The 15,321-nt window shown below is 33.8% G+C and overlaps 3 protein-coding genes across 4 annotated transcripts; all 3 read left to right on the top strand.

Moving 5' to 3' along the window:
• Positions 1 to 2,385: 2,385 nt before the first annotated feature.
• LOC142556766 (polygalacturonase-like) lies at positions 2,386 to 4,366 on the top strand. Its single transcript, XM_075668254.1, has 4 exons — positions 2,386 to 2,838; positions 3,207 to 3,496; positions 3,568 to 3,796; positions 4,021 to 4,366. The coding sequence occupies exons 1-4, from the start codon at positions 2,410 to 2,412 to the stop codon at positions 4,237 to 4,239; spliced, it is 1,167 nt and encodes a 388-aa protein (XP_075524369.1). The 5' UTR covers positions 2,386 to 2,409; the 3' UTR covers positions 4,240 to 4,366.
• A 3,394-nt stretch (positions 4,367 to 7,760) lies between these two features.
• Positions 7,761 to 9,861, top strand: LOC142556765 (polygalacturonase-like). The gene is made up of 4 exons (XM_075668253.1): positions 7,761 to 8,257; positions 8,715 to 9,004; positions 9,130 to 9,358; positions 9,497 to 9,861. The coding sequence occupies exons 1-4, from the start codon at positions 7,811 to 7,813 to the stop codon at positions 9,716 to 9,718; spliced, it is 1,188 nt and encodes a 395-aa protein (XP_075524368.1). The 5' UTR covers positions 7,761 to 7,810; the 3' UTR covers positions 9,719 to 9,861.
• Positions 9,862 to 10,412: 551 nt separating this feature from the next.
• Positions 10,413 to 13,713, top strand: LOC142556207 (ankyrin repeat-containing protein At5g02620-like). 2 transcript variants are annotated; one of them, XM_075667539.1, is made up of 4 exons: positions 10,413 to 10,802; positions 11,005 to 11,457; positions 12,342 to 12,751; positions 12,833 to 13,713. In XM_075667539.1, exons 2-4 carry the CDS (start codon positions 11,019 to 11,021, stop codon positions 13,694 to 13,696), a joined length of 1,713 nt encoding a protein of 570 aa, XP_075523654.1. In that variant the 5' UTR covers positions 10,413 to 10,802; positions 11,005 to 11,018; the 3' UTR covers positions 13,697 to 13,713. The 2 variants fall into 2 exon arrangements, with proteins under 2 accessions (XP_075523654.1, XP_075523653.1); XM_075667538.1 differs by having other exon boundaries at positions 10,414 to 10,802; positions 10,980 to 11,457.
• Positions 13,714 to 15,321: the final 1,608 nt, after the last annotated feature.

Here is a 15,321-nt window from a genome sequence, read left to right as displayed (position 1 = left end):
ATATAAATTATTACTTTGATTACATACAAAAATATATTACCGAGCCTAGCTTGGATCGAGATTCGAGAACTAGGCACTGTAATATAAATAACCCAATCTTATTAGAAACTGGGTTTGAATTATTTTTCTTACCACACTTTATTAAGTGGGCTGAAACTTGAAATATGGCCCATAACTGGTGTAGTCCAAGCCTGGCTTGGATGGCTGATCTGAATTGATTTTAAAATTAATCAAAACGAGAAAAAAAAATGGTTGGTTCAAAGTTTGATTAAAAAATTCCAACCCCAACCGATTTCAGAAATATATAAATTTTTTAATCTTATATGTATATATTATTTTACTTTTTGTTTATATCATATCATGGGCTAGTTTAGTATTATCAATCATGTATGTATATTGAATTTACTTATTTTTTTCTATTTTTAATCCTATATTTGTAGTGACATAATCATACCATAAAATGTTAAATGACATATTGATATTTATCTGATTGTATTAGCTCGTTTAGAAAATTTAAATTATATTTTAAAAGAATTAAAATACTTTTTTGAAAAAAATTTAAATTAATCATCCGAATCAAGAACCAAACCAAACCAAACCGAATAAAGACACAATATTTGTTTTTTAAAAATTTATCAATGATATGGTTTGGTTTGTAACTTCACAAAAACCAATAAAATTGGGTTGGTTCGAGTTTTTGTCCGAAACTGAATCAATCCGGTTTTACTCGTACGTTGTTTACATCCTTTGCTGCTTGCTAGCCTACATTTCTTCTATTTAAATAAGAAGTTTGGAATTTACTCTCAACTATTTATTTCATACCATTTGTTAATAAAAAAACCATATTAATGAATTTATTTTCTGAGAAAGATAAAATAAAATAATTTAATTTACTCAACCAAATAATTCAAAATTTTTTGCACCAGTTGGAAAAAAAAGGTATGATTTGGCTATTTAAAAAAACAAATCAGAGCCAAACTTTATTTTGTTATAAAGTTGATTAAATTGATTGCACACATTCGAAAAACCAATATACATGTGGGTCAAATTAAACGCAATGTATGGGAAATGATTAGATTAATTACAAATTGGACTATGTTCAGTGTACACAGGGTAAAAGTGGGTTCGTCCAAACCAAAAATATATCCACAGTAAACATGACATTCAACTAATTACCGATCCCCTAGTGGTAACAACTATTTATCTTTGATTGTGGCTCATACTTTTAATTTTCTAAAATATAAATTAATACGTAAAAACACAATATTTATCCTCGATTTATCAAATTTCAATTATATTCTTTTTTTTATACGTGAGGCTGATGTAGTGTTGAAGTGGTCGTTGTCACGTAAGTATTTTTATAGAAAAAGTTACTGAAATTACAAAACACCATACCAAAATTACCCAAATAAATGAAAATACATTATTAAAACACAATTCTGATAAGTTAGCAGATCTAAAATGGAAAAAAAATAACATAAAAAACTAGAGAAAACAAATTTTCCTTTTTTTAAAAAGATGCCAAACAAGGTGCGTTATGGGCATTCTTTTCTCGCCTTAATATTGTGCCTATCTTTATTTTAACTTCTTATGCGCATGATTCTATTAGCACGTTACCTGATTAATCGGATATTGATTTTCACTTTGGATAAAATGTAAAACGAATTAAATCTACATACCTCACCATATTTTTACTGTTCGATTATTTCGCCATTTGGTCTACAGCACATTAGTGTATCTACACACATGTATAAAGGTTCTGAAAAGTGACCAAGAGTCGAAATCAAGTTTCAAACTTTTAAAAGTTTAATCTGATTTACGTGTTGTGTTTGCAAGAGTTTGTTTTAAGTGATTCTAAATTGTTAGCATATAATAAGTTCTTACAAACACCATCATAGTACGAGATTAAGCATTTAATTTGTTCATGTATCTATCTTTCCCTGTTATTACCAAATAATAACTAACATATTATTGGCCCTGAAAAATCGTCAACCTCGGCAGCCCCAAAACAGTTTTTGTTTGTTGTGAAAACCATATTTCAATTATATACTTAATAAATTATCTTGAAACTAGCTAGGAGGTAGGTACAGTACGCTAGCAATTCTCAGGTTTCCTATTCCTATGTTAATTGTAAGTGAACAAATGCTAAACGTCAATCGAATTACTTTTCTTTGGTTTAAATTCTCAATTTCTAGAGCTACATTATTAGGACAAAGTAATTATAAATGACCAAAATCGGACCTAGCTATATGGGAAAAATCATTTCAAATGGTTATATATATATATATATATATATATATACACGATTTACATGAAAATGAAGGCTTATAAATACCTCATAAAGACATCAATGACACACAACACAAAAATCACATTACTAAATATTTGCTTAGGCAAAAAAAAAAAAAAATGATCCAAATTCTCATTTTAACCTTCTTCCACTTCTCACCATCATCATCTGCAGCCAACAAAATCTACAACGTGGTGAATTTCGGTGCAAAACCCGATGCCAAAACCGACTGCGCAAATGCTTTTCTTTCTGCATGGGGTGCAGCCTGTTCTACCAGGCAACCGGTGATGATTTACGTGCCACCGGGACGATATCTTTCGGGAAATATTCGTTTTGATGGGGCATCGTGTAAAAACAATGCAACAACTATTCGCATAGATGGAACTCTAGTAGCTCCCTTAAATTATAATGTTATCGGGGATACCGACAGCTGGGTGAAGTTTGAAAGCGTTATCGGAGTTTCGATATACGGCGGAACCCTAGATGGGCGAGGCAATAGGTTGTGGGCTTGCAAGAATTCTGGCAAGAGTTGTCCTCAAGGAGCTACGGTATGTTGATATTAATTAACGTGGGAATTTAATTTAGTAGGTTTAATTTGCATGTGTTAAACACCTCTGGCTAGAATATGTTATTGTATTAGTCATGCATAAATAAAAATTTATTTGTAAAATAAATTACGTTTGGTATGAAATTACATGCGCTAAATTAATTACATGCGCTAAATTATGATAGAAATCTGAAGAGGATGTTTGCGCAAAATAAAAAAAAAAAAAGAGTGAAATCGACAGTTTCGGGTACATTTTAATTACATTTCCAATAAAAAAAATTATTTCTTATACCCGAATATCATTATTACGAGTTTACAAATAGAGTTTGATTGATACTTAATTGTAATTTGATTCTAATAAATTCTCAGTCATTGTTGTTCTACAAGTCGAAGAAAATAATTGTGAACGGATTATCCTCAACGAACAGCCAAATGTTTCACATCTTGTTGGATGGATGTCACGATGTCGAATTCGTCAATATGAAAATTTTAGCCCCCGGAAACAGTCCCAACACCGATGGTATTCACGTGAAACAGTCGTGGGGAGTCACCATCGCCAACTCTTACATCAGCACCGGAGACGATTGCATCTCTATCGGCCCCGGAAACTCGAACATATGGGTCGAGAACATCGCATGTGGCCCAGGACACGGGATAAGGTACCATCGACTTAATTTCACGATATTGTGATATTAATAATAAATTATTTATTAAGTTTTTTTGGGGGCAGTATTGGAAGTCTTGGGTGGGATATGGAAGAGGCAGGAGTACAGAATCTGACCGTTAAAACAGTTACATTGACTGGAACTGAAAATGGCGTGAGGGTGAAGACATGGGCAAGGCCTAGCAATGGCTTCGTTCGTAATGTCTTATTCCAGCATATTGTGATGGTTAATGTCCAAAATCCCATTATTATTGACCAAAATTACTGCCCCAACGACCATAATTGTCCCCACCAGGTAAATTATATATCATCCAAAATCTTAACTAAAACTAAATTTTATCATTCTTCTTCGCGAAAATTGAATCGATCAGCTTTGAGTTAATTCACGGTACATGTCACACACCCAATTTATAGCGAAAAGTCTAGCATGCTGCCTCACACAAACACACACACACACACACATATATCGAAAAGTCGAGTGTAATTTTTATAGTCTGTCTCGGGGACTAATTTCCTCAGAGCTCGGGTGTGAAGATAAGCGATGTAACGTATCGAGATATTCATGGAACATCGGCAACGGTAGTGGCAATAAAATTTGACTGCAGTAAAACATATCCCTGCAAAGGAATCACTTTGGATGAAATCAACCTTACTCACGGAGATAAAACAGCCATTGCGTCCTGTAACAATGCCCGGGGCACGGCCACGGGAGCTGTACACCCAACCAGTTGCTTGTAGGGGAGAAGTTTTATGTCTAGATTAACATACATATGTAACTTACATTATATATATGCATACATATATAACATGTGCATGTATACGTGTGCTCGTGTTCTATGTCATATCGGCATCATTTACACTAACATGTGTGTGTGTGTATTTTATATGTCATCTCCGTGTCTTTCATCATTTATATAAACTGTTCAGGTACTCTACCAGAAGTTATATAAAGATAGTAATCGAAATTAAAATTTGAAAAATTTGAGCATAACGTGCAAATCGTGAGAAATTTATTAACGAGTTATTGGATAAATGAAGAATGAAGAGTGGTAAATGAAAAAAAGGATCGAGTACCAGGCCGATAGGCTGTGTAAACATGCGCGCGTGCCGCCGGCCGGCTCGGCGCCGTGCTGGTCTTTAAATAATATTAATTTTTTTGGATCAAATTTATTTGAAAAAAATTTGTTAACAGAAGCACCCATGCTGGTGAGCACCAAAATAATTTCCTAGCCAATTATCTACTAATAAACTACATCAAAAACTAATTTTTCACTGATTCAACTTTGAATATTTGAAGTGAATCGACGTTTGTGCGGCATGTTTTGTCCACCATGCATGGAAACGAAATGCCATACGTACGACAAAAGGTAAAAATATCCCCCTAAAACATGGAAGAGGAAAAGTCGTTGTTTTCACAAAAGATGATGTAATTTGGATGTACATAATCTCATATATCCAATTCCGAATTCGATTTTTGAGTTAATTATTAAATATTTGGATAAACTTAATTCTTTTTGTATTCTAAAGAAAGGTAGTGAGAAAAGGTAATTCATAAATCATAAAAAACAACCCCTAAGGATAAAATAGTATTGTAAAAAAATTGAAGCCAAAATGAATCTAATATTCGAACTAGTTTCATATGAAATCTTTAACGGATTAATCATCGATCTTCAGCAAAATCATTGTATTTGAATATTTAGTGAGGAAAAATTCATAAATCGCAGAATACATCATGCTAAATCATCAAGAATTTGACTGACAACTTAAGCGTAAGTGTACCTGAAGACATAATTCTGAATTCTTTAGAACTTGTCTTGATTTTTCAGATCTACGCGCTCTCTTTCCTTGAGAGAATCATTTGATTTTCTCTTCCGAGTCTTATTCTTATGCTCAGTGATCTATCAATAGATCCTGCAGAGACAAAGGAAGACTTTTGGCTAAAGCACTAGTAGTAGATCTTCTAGCTACGTCCTTAGTTAGAGAGCCTCAATAAGTAGTTTCGGTAGCACCCCACCCTTACCTTACTCTGGTTGGGGAAGGCCTTGTTCTTAATGAGAAAGAGAATAGGAACGTGATGCGATCTGGGGAGCATGACCATGTCTAGCATTATCTTCTGATATTTATGTTTTAGACCATCATAAAAACATAAATTACACTTATACTTTTACACATAAAAGACTCACAACCTATCATATACATTAATGCCCAATAGCCAAAATTTTAACTAGCCACTTTAATTTTGGGGATTAACTTATTAACCAACTCATAATTATTCACATATAAGCTCAGGTAAATAAATTTGATCCAACATATTTTGCTAATGGCAAACAAGTACACTAACTAACGTGTTGCATGAATTGTGGAATAATAAAGCAGACAATCGCGCATGCACCAAAAGGATTTAACCGTGATTCCATATGATTGAAAATAAAAATTATTAAAGTGGTGATTCACATGCAACTTCCCCGTTTTTGTGAGTATATTTCTTTACTAGCAAGCACATGTGTGCAGTATGTATCATTTTAACGTGCTTTTTACATGTATTTTGCGGCTGCACAACACTACAATTATAATATATAAGATCGAATACCTGGTCTTTTGGCCAGCTATCTATAGCTACAAACACCACTCCTTTAATTTGGATTTTCGTGACGTCGTCGTGACACAAATTGTGTGTATTTTTTTAGTCATGACAACATGCATCAATTATGTGGCCATTCATCTATCAGTGTACGACATCTGCAACATATAGTATTGTAACATTCTTAATCGATGAATTGTAACTTTTTTTTTAATTTTTCATAACCAATATAGGTGATAAATTTCTATTTATGGTACACATATTGTTGCACGAAAGTGGTACATAAAATTAATTCTCATTTTTGTATATGGATTATTAAGGAATCTTAGGGCCTCATTTCTGTATATAATTACATTTATTAAACAGTTAATTTATACTATGTATTAATTTTTCTACACTACGTAATAATAATTCATCATAATCATTATCACTAATTGTCGGCAGGAATTATGGTGAGAGAAAAGGAACGGTAAAACCTAAAATATGTACAAATACATGTTTCGATCCAATGAAATATTTGAAATTTATACGAAAAATTCTAAAAATATTTAAAATAAACTTTTGCAAATACTGGCTAAATAAAACCCAGCAAAAAACAAGAAAATGAAAAATAACACATTTTAAAAATGATGTCTTATTATATTTGACTTTTTGGAGTTTTTAAGTTTTTATTTATTTCCCTTATATGCGATAAATTTTTGACTTGACTTTACTTTGAAAAGTACCCTACTTGATTCGTTATACTTTATATATGTATAGTTTTCATTTAATGATTAATGCTGATTTATGAGGACTGATTTTTATTTTTTATTTTAAAAATGATGATAATATATATGGTTAGTATCAGATTATCTGATCAGCGGATAGGATAAATATTTGAGAGTCAATTATAGGATTTTTTGGGGATAGAAAGATCTTGAACCCTCACGATTTTTAAGTTTTCCTCTTACTATAAGAAAGTGTATATATAGTAAATAATGATTCAGTGAATCAACACAAATTTAGGCTATATTTTTCAAAAACTGTCCATAAACCGAACTAATTACTTATATTTACAATAGAAGAGACCTTATTGCTCATACAGTTTGGATCTCACATATCCAAAATCATTTTGGATCATTGAATCTAACGTGAGAATGTTGTCATTATATAATGTTAGCTAGAATTCAACCGTAAGGACAAAATCTTGTAAAATTGATTTTACAATATTCCAAACTTTTTGCTAACATATATCCAATCAGTATATAACATATTAATCCGTCTAATATCTTTTACACATAAAAGTATCTAATCAAGATAATAAATAATATATCGAATCATTTTTGTCAGTTCACGCACTCCAAGAAGCATCCAATTACTGTTTGCTAAATTTTCTGTCCCAAGCGAAGACGTTTTCAGTTGAATGTGAGCAATACCCAGAAAGGTTAACCAATTTCTTAATTTCCGCCTGATATATATATATATATATATATATATATACATACATATCGCTCCCTCCTTATTTGATTGACTTATATTTTAATTAAAATACACTTTCCCTTTCTATTTTCTCTGTTCAAAAGAAGAAAAGAAAGGAAAAGAAACCACTATCGTTGAAAACACAAGCTTTTTACCTCCAAATCAAGCTATAAATATGCAACTCCCCACTACCCAAAAACTCCCAACTCCCAAAATAAAATCAAAACCTCCCCCCTCTCTCAAAGCCCACTGAAAAAACTCCCGTACAAAATGTATCTTATGAACTCTATTGCCAACACTCTTCTTCTTGCACTTTTCTTCATCTTATACCACAAATCATTTGCTACCCCAACCATATTAAATGTCGTGGATTTAGGTGCGAAGCCAGATGCAAAGACCGACTCCACTGCCGCATTCTCAACGGCATGGTCCTCGGCCTGTGGCTCCACAAATCCCTCCACCATTTATGTGCCAGCAGGAAGGTTCTTGCTCAAGAACTTACACTTTAGTGGTCCTTGCAAGAATAAGGCCATAACCGTTCGAGTCGACGGCACCCTCGTTGCCCCCCTCAACTACAACGTCATAGGGAATGTCGGAAATTGGCTACTTTTCGAGGGGGTCGATGGTGTTTCTATTCGAGGCGGCACACTCGATGGCCAAGGTGCCGGCTTGTGGGCTTGTAAGATGCATGGCAGCAATTGCCCAAGTGGTGCGACTGTAAGTGGTTTTTGTATTCTAGTATTTTTGCAAAACACGGGTAGTAACAAATTTTTTTCTTGTTTTATTTTCTCAAGATACTGATTTCCCTTGATTATGGTTTCAAAACATGGATTTTTTATATTTAAAAGTATTTGTTTTTTTGTCAAAAAAAAAAAATTATTTGTTTTTAGTATTGTGGTGCAAACAAGCTAGGCTAGAATTAAAGCTTGGAGGATTCAAAATGGAACGTTATGATTTCTTGGTCACGTGGGATGTTAAGTGGCCATATTTGTAGGAGATTAACTACTTTCAGGTTAGTGAGAAAGTGTATGGTCACGGTTATTTGAAAGACAATAATTACTCATTAAATTTATTTTAAATTTTAATAAATTACGTAACGTAAGTATTAATTATTGCCCGCTAATTATAAGTTTAAATTTGGACAAAATCTTGAAATTTTCATTTTATCTCGCAGTCTTTGGGAGTATCGAATTCAAGAAACGTAGAAATTATTGGACTGAAATCCCTTAATAGCCAAATGTTTCATATCGTGATAAACGGATGCGAAAACGTGAAGTTGCAAGGAGTCAACATTTTGGCTCCACGAAACAGCCCCAACACCGATGGGATTCACGTTCAATTATCCAACGATGTCACCATTTTGAACTCTAAAATCAGTACAGGAGATGATTGCGTCTCGATCGGTCCTGGAGCCACAAATTTGTTGATCGAAAAGGTCGACTGTGGCCCCGGACATGGCATCAGGTATGTGCACAATTTCTCTTAATATAATATACAGCATTTGCGTTTGGGTACTGATGAATTTCACATATCATAACTGGTTTCAACGTCTTTGGATTTTTTTTGCCCATCTCGAAACTTGAACTCAGCATTGGAAGCTTAGGCAAGGATTTTGATGAAGCTGGAGTACAAAATGTGTCAGTTAAAACAGTTACATTTAAAGATGCACAAAATGGGCTGAGGATTAAGACATGGGGAAGACCAAGCAAAGGGTTTGTTTATAATGTTGTGTTTCAGCATGCGATAATGACCAATGTGCAAAACCCTATAGTGATAGACCAAAATTATTGCCCCGGCAGCAAAAATTGCCCTGGACAGGTTCTTTTTATTATTATTATTTATTTATAAAACTTATATTTTCAGTAAAAATAATATTCATAAAATTTTATTTTATTTTTCCATTAGATGACTAATTAGCACATTTGATATATATTCATATGATGTTATTTCATATAGGTGTCAGGTGTGAAGATTAGAGATGTTACTTATCGGGAAATTCACGGGACATCAGCCACTGAAGTGGCTGTGAAATTTGATTGCAGCAAGATCAGACCCTGCGACCAAATCAAATTGGAAAACGTTAGCCTGAGTTACCGGAGTCATGCGCCAAAGTCTCTGTGTTCTAATGTGGCAGGGACGACTACCGGTCGAGTCGAGCCCACAAGTTGTTTGGTCTAAGGAGAACCCACGAGCTCGATTTTCTTTGATCATGTGGCGTGTCAGCTATATATATTAGCAATCGCCGCCCTTGAATGAAATTATATGTGAATTTTCTTCTGATTTTATTTTAATATATACAATTGCTAGTCGATATATTTCGATTTTGACTTGAAACATGAAAAGAGGACGTACTACATTCTTTTTAGTAAACCTTCCAATATTGACCGTTGACAAGATTGACGCAAAAATTAGAGTCGTTCCCATCATTGCCATAAAATCTGAATGTAATGTTGTATCTGTATTAATCACTGTGATGTTGATGGCCGAACAGTTAGAGCACAAAAAAAAAAGGAGAATTGTGTATTTTATTAAAAATATTAGCATATGATCAATCCTCTTTATCAAATATTATTAACTAATTATTACATTTTGCTCATTTCAAACAATCAACAAGACAAAAAACTCCGCCCCATGTAATGAATTATTTTTTTTATACATGTAATAAAAATATCGGATGACCATTTTATGATAATTGGGTGATTAGTTGTAATAATAATAAGTTAATTATATAAAGTAGGAAAATAATATAATATGCAAGTGTTGTCTTGCGAAGATCGAAACATCAACCAAAAAGTGAAAAAAGAAAAAAAGAAGTAATTAAGTGATATTTACTTGTTTAAACTTTTTTTTAAATAAGAAATAAGAATAAAATTCGGACATGTGATCTAACTCCACTAATATCCAGAAAAGTTGTGCTTTAAAGTCAGGACAACTGCAGCAACTCATGTTGATTGTGTACATCTTGAGAGGATAATTTCTGTCTGATTTTATGTAGTTCTCCATAGCTTGAAAAAAGTTCCAATCTTTAATCATGACGGTGGCTCTTGGAATCAGTTCTTTTAATTTCAGATTTTACGTCGAAATCGATAGAATTCGGGATCTATATTCTGTGCAACTTGGTTATTTTTGGAAGCGGTTTGAGTTATTACATCCACTTTAGGTTGGGTTTTTATAGATTTAAGTTTTTAGATGGGTTCTTGTGAGGTTTTTCAAGAGTTTTGAGGTTGAAGTTTTAGCTTTATATCACTGTCAAGATTCCCAGGTACTTTGTTCTTTTGTCTGATTTTTCTATCAGGTTTTTTTTATAAGCGACATCTTTAAATTCTTGAGACGGTGTGCTTAATCATTTAAATTATGTGAAATTTATTTTTGATCGTGGAGAAATGTGGTTGATTTTATGAAGTTACAGTGAGTGAAACAGTTTGAACATTCATTACAGGAAACTTTCTTGCCTGTTTTCTCAGAAGTTTCGACAGATATGGAGCCTATCGTGGAGAAACAAAGGAGTTTTCGTGGTATAGTGGTGGAGAAACAGAAGAGCTTTAAAGGGTTAATGGAGAAGCAGAAAAGCTTCAGGCTAGCAATGGAGAGGCAGCTGAGTTTTGGTGGTGAGAGGAAAAAGAACAAGGATTCCCCGGGGAAGCGAGGGGATTCCCCTCTTCATCTTGCCGCTCGGTCGGGGAATTTAGGGAGAGTGAAAGAAATAATTCAGAAATTTGATAATATTAATAACGGTGTAAGAGATTTGCTGTCAATTCAGAACCTAGAAGGCGAGACTTCTTTATATGTTTCTGCAGAAAACGGGCATGTATCGGTTGTTGGGGAGTTATTGAATTATTCGGATGTAGAGGTTGCCTCCATTGCGGCTAATAATGGCTATGATCCCTTCCATGTGGCTGCCAAGCAGGGTCATCTTGGTAAGTCTTTAATCGATTTATTCGTTACTCGGTTTTATCAATTATCCATTCTTTCTGGAGGGCTTTTAGCTATGGAAGCAGTATTGTTGATGATTGTGCTTTCTTAATGTTTTTGGCGGTTTTTGGCTTTTCTTTGCTAATGGGTTTTTCTTGGTGTATCATGTACATATGATTTCCTAAATGTTTTTGGTTTGGGTTCAATTTGGTAAATGAGTTTGCACTAGTTTTTCTTCTAGATTGATAATAAGGCACCATGTAAAAGTTATAGATGCCGTGTAAAAGTTATAGATGACATCTACACGATTTTCTACTACTTGTGATGCTATACTTGCAGTCTTGAAAGGTTCTTGAAATATTGATGAGTTTTAATTACCAGCCCCATTACATGATCCATGTTGGAAGCTGGCAACTAGCATCATAGGCATGCTTATACTCGTAGGGACTTCCCTCACACCCTTTCCTAGATAACGGGAACTCTTAGTGTTCAAGTCTGATTTTTACCCTTCTATGTGAAGAGTGTTATTCAAGGTGGATAAACGTGAAAGATATTCTAGATTTGTGGAGTTGACTCTGCATGCTTGATGCTTATGAGTAATATTAAGCAAAGATGGGCTTAGAAAATGGAAATAAGAGTCGCAAATTAAAAGATAAATTACATCTGAATTTTGTTTTTCCAATCTTGGTGGAGTGTTAGAAGTGTTCAAATCCTTGCCCTTTCCCATATGTCAGATTATCTAGTAGTTGACTCTGTGTACAATGAATTCGCGCTAGTATATTGGAATAAAATTTGAAATAAAAAGAAGCAACTAAACAACCCAAAAAGGGGAAAAAATTGTCCAAGAGATTTCAAGTGCTCATATTCCTCAGTATTTGGTAAATTGCAGATGTGCTGAAGGAACTGCTTCGTTTTTTCCCCAGCCTAATCATGACCACAGATGTTACCAATTCTACTGCATTACACACAGCAGCTGCTCAGGGACATGTTCACGTGGTAAACCTCCTTCTGGATATTGATTCCAACCTAGCGAAAATCGCTCGCAATAATGGGAAGACTGTGCTTCACACGGCAGCGAGGATGGGCCATTTGGAAGTAGTAAAATCCCTTTTGAAAAAAGATAGGAGTACTGGTTTTAGAACCGATAGAAAAGGCCAAACAGCATTGCATATGGCTGTTAAGGGGCAGAACGTAGATATTGTTATGGAGCTTATAAAACCAGACCCGACTGTATTGAAGTTGGAAGATAACAAGGGCAACACTGCCCTCCATATTGGAACAAGAAAAGGCCGTATTCAGGTTTGTTCATAAAATCTTGCCGTGTCATTGTTTACATTCTCACAGTGGCTAAGGCAGAGATATTGTTTCCTTGCCTTGCAGATAGTACGATGTTTAATAGTCAATGAGGGTATTGACTTAAATGCAACTAATAGTTCTGGAGAGACGCCTCTGGATATTGCCAGCAAGTTTGAAACTCCCGAACTAGTTACCATCTTAAAGGAAGCAGGAGCTCTGCATTCTAAAGATCATGGAAAACCACAAAGTGCGGCAAAGCAACTCAAGCAGACTGTGAGTGACATAAAACATGATGTCCAGTCCCAACTCCAGCAGAGTCGCCAGACAGGCTTCAGGGTACGAAAAATTGCCAAGAAAGTTAAGAAGCTTCACCTTGAGGGTCTTAATAATGCCATAAATTCCGCAACAGTCGTGGCTGTCCTTATTGCTACAGTTGCTTTTGCCGCCATCTTCACAGTACCTGGCCAATATGTCGAGAAGAAAACCAATGGATTCGCTTTAGGGGAGGCCAACATAGCAAATAATGCAGCTTTTGTAGTCTTCTTTCTTTTCGACAGTTTTGCCTTGTTCATCTCCCTGGCTGTGGTCCTGGTTCAAACATCTGTGGTTGTGATCGAGCACCAGGCCAAGAAGCAGCTCGTGTTCGTTATAAACAAGCTTATGTGGTTGGCTTGTCTCTTTATTTCAATTGCTTTTATTTCGCTTACGTATATTGTGGTTGGAGCTCATGAGAAATGGCTTGCTATATATGCTACCGTGCTCGGTTCCATTATAATGATGACTACAATTGGCTCAATGTGCTATTGTGTGGTTCAGCACCGGTTGGAAGACTCGAGAATGAGAACCATAAGGAGAGGTGAGACGCTGTCACGTTCTTTTTCAATGTCTAATATGGTGTCGGATCCAGAGACATACAGCGAGAGATACAAGAGAATGTATGCTGTTTAGAACCAGTTACACGTGCATAGTGATGATTTTGTTAGTTTTGGGTAGGGATGTAGTCGAGTCGAGCCGAGCCGAACTATTGAATGTTTGAGCTTGGTTTGTTTATAATCGAGCCGAGATCGAGCTTTATTTAACGAATATATATGTTTATGGCTCACGAGTTTATTCAAGCCGTTATCGGCCTAAACAAGCTTAATAAATATAAATTATACATTTAAATTTTCATTAAATTAATTAAAAAGTAAATTATATATTTAAAAAAAATATATTATTCTTATTAAAATTTGTAAATTTATTTTAATAAATAAATTTAATAGATTTTTTTATATATTTAATAAACAATATGCAAAATCAATAAATCAAAATTATCAAAACTATTATTTTTTCATCTAAAAGATTACTCATGAACTTACCAACGAACATGTTCACGAGCTAACGAGTCGAATACTGTAAAGTTTGAGTTTGGTTTGTTTATCTTAACGAGCCTCATTAAACGAGTTTTTATCGAATCGAGCTTCGAATAGCTCACAAACGATTTGATTCGTTTACATCCCTAGTTTTGGGGGTTGAATAAAATGGAAATATTCATTATGATATTGTAACTTTCATAGTAATGTATAGGATTCTACAAGGGTAAGAGATATATCACAGTTTGTGATCTGTCGGAAATCACGGATTGCAAGAGTGGCGATGAGCAAGATTTGTGATATTAGTTTGAAATATCATGTATTATGGATCTACGTAATTATAATTTTACCAAATTTTCTCGAGTATCTTGCTGGGAATATTATTTTTAATCAGCTTCCAATTCATCCGAATTCAAACCCCATTAAATAGGTAAATTTTTAACTTTAATCTTGATTGAAAACCGATATTATTCAGGGTAATTTCGAAACTTCAAATTTACACGAACAAAATCAACCTTAAACTTTATTTTTATATATATATTACACTCATCCGGTAAACTTATCAGTCACATATTAAATCTTCTTTCTATATTTTATCACAGATGATTGTCATCTCATTAGTGCTCAAACAAGTCTGCAGATAAGTGTGTAGTATAATAAAATTATATATACACGAATCTCGGTTTTATTCCATTCATTATTATTGTTTATATTGAATATAAAAATTTAAGTTTTGGTAACTCAAGATGTAAAATTTCAAAAACAACTGAAAGTCGTAATAAAAATGAAAGTGGAAACAATGATTTTAAAAAATTAATAATTAATACACAGAACTTTTCTATCAACAAAAAACTATTCATTAGTGAAGTAGTAGATAATAATTTTCCCTACAAATTTACTCTCTTTAAAATAATTTATTTTATTGAATAAAAAGAGAACACCTCAACAAGTGATGTCTGCTCAAATAGGGATGGAAAAAAATATCGAAATACCGAAATACCGAAAAAAATACCGAACTTACCGAAAAAATCGGTATACCGTGACCGTACCGAAATTTTCGGTATCGATATCTGTATGAAATATTTTTTTTTCGGTATTTCGGTATATACCGAAAATAATTTTTTATTATTATTATTTTTAAAATTTAAGTTCAGTATACCAACGTATGGAAAAATTTCATACCGATATTTTCGGTACGATATACGGTACCGTAGTTCGGTA

This window comes from Primulina tabacum, chromosome 9 (genome assembly GCF_025594145.1).
Source record: "Primulina tabacum isolate GXHZ01 chromosome 9, ASM2559414v2, whole genome shotgun sequence".
In the NCBI taxonomy this organism is placed as follows: Eukaryota; Viridiplantae; Streptophyta; class Magnoliopsida; order Lamiales; family Gesneriaceae; genus Primulina; species Primulina tabacum.
Note: the sequence above shows the minus strand (reverse complement) of the source record. Positions and strands in the feature narration are given on the sequence as shown.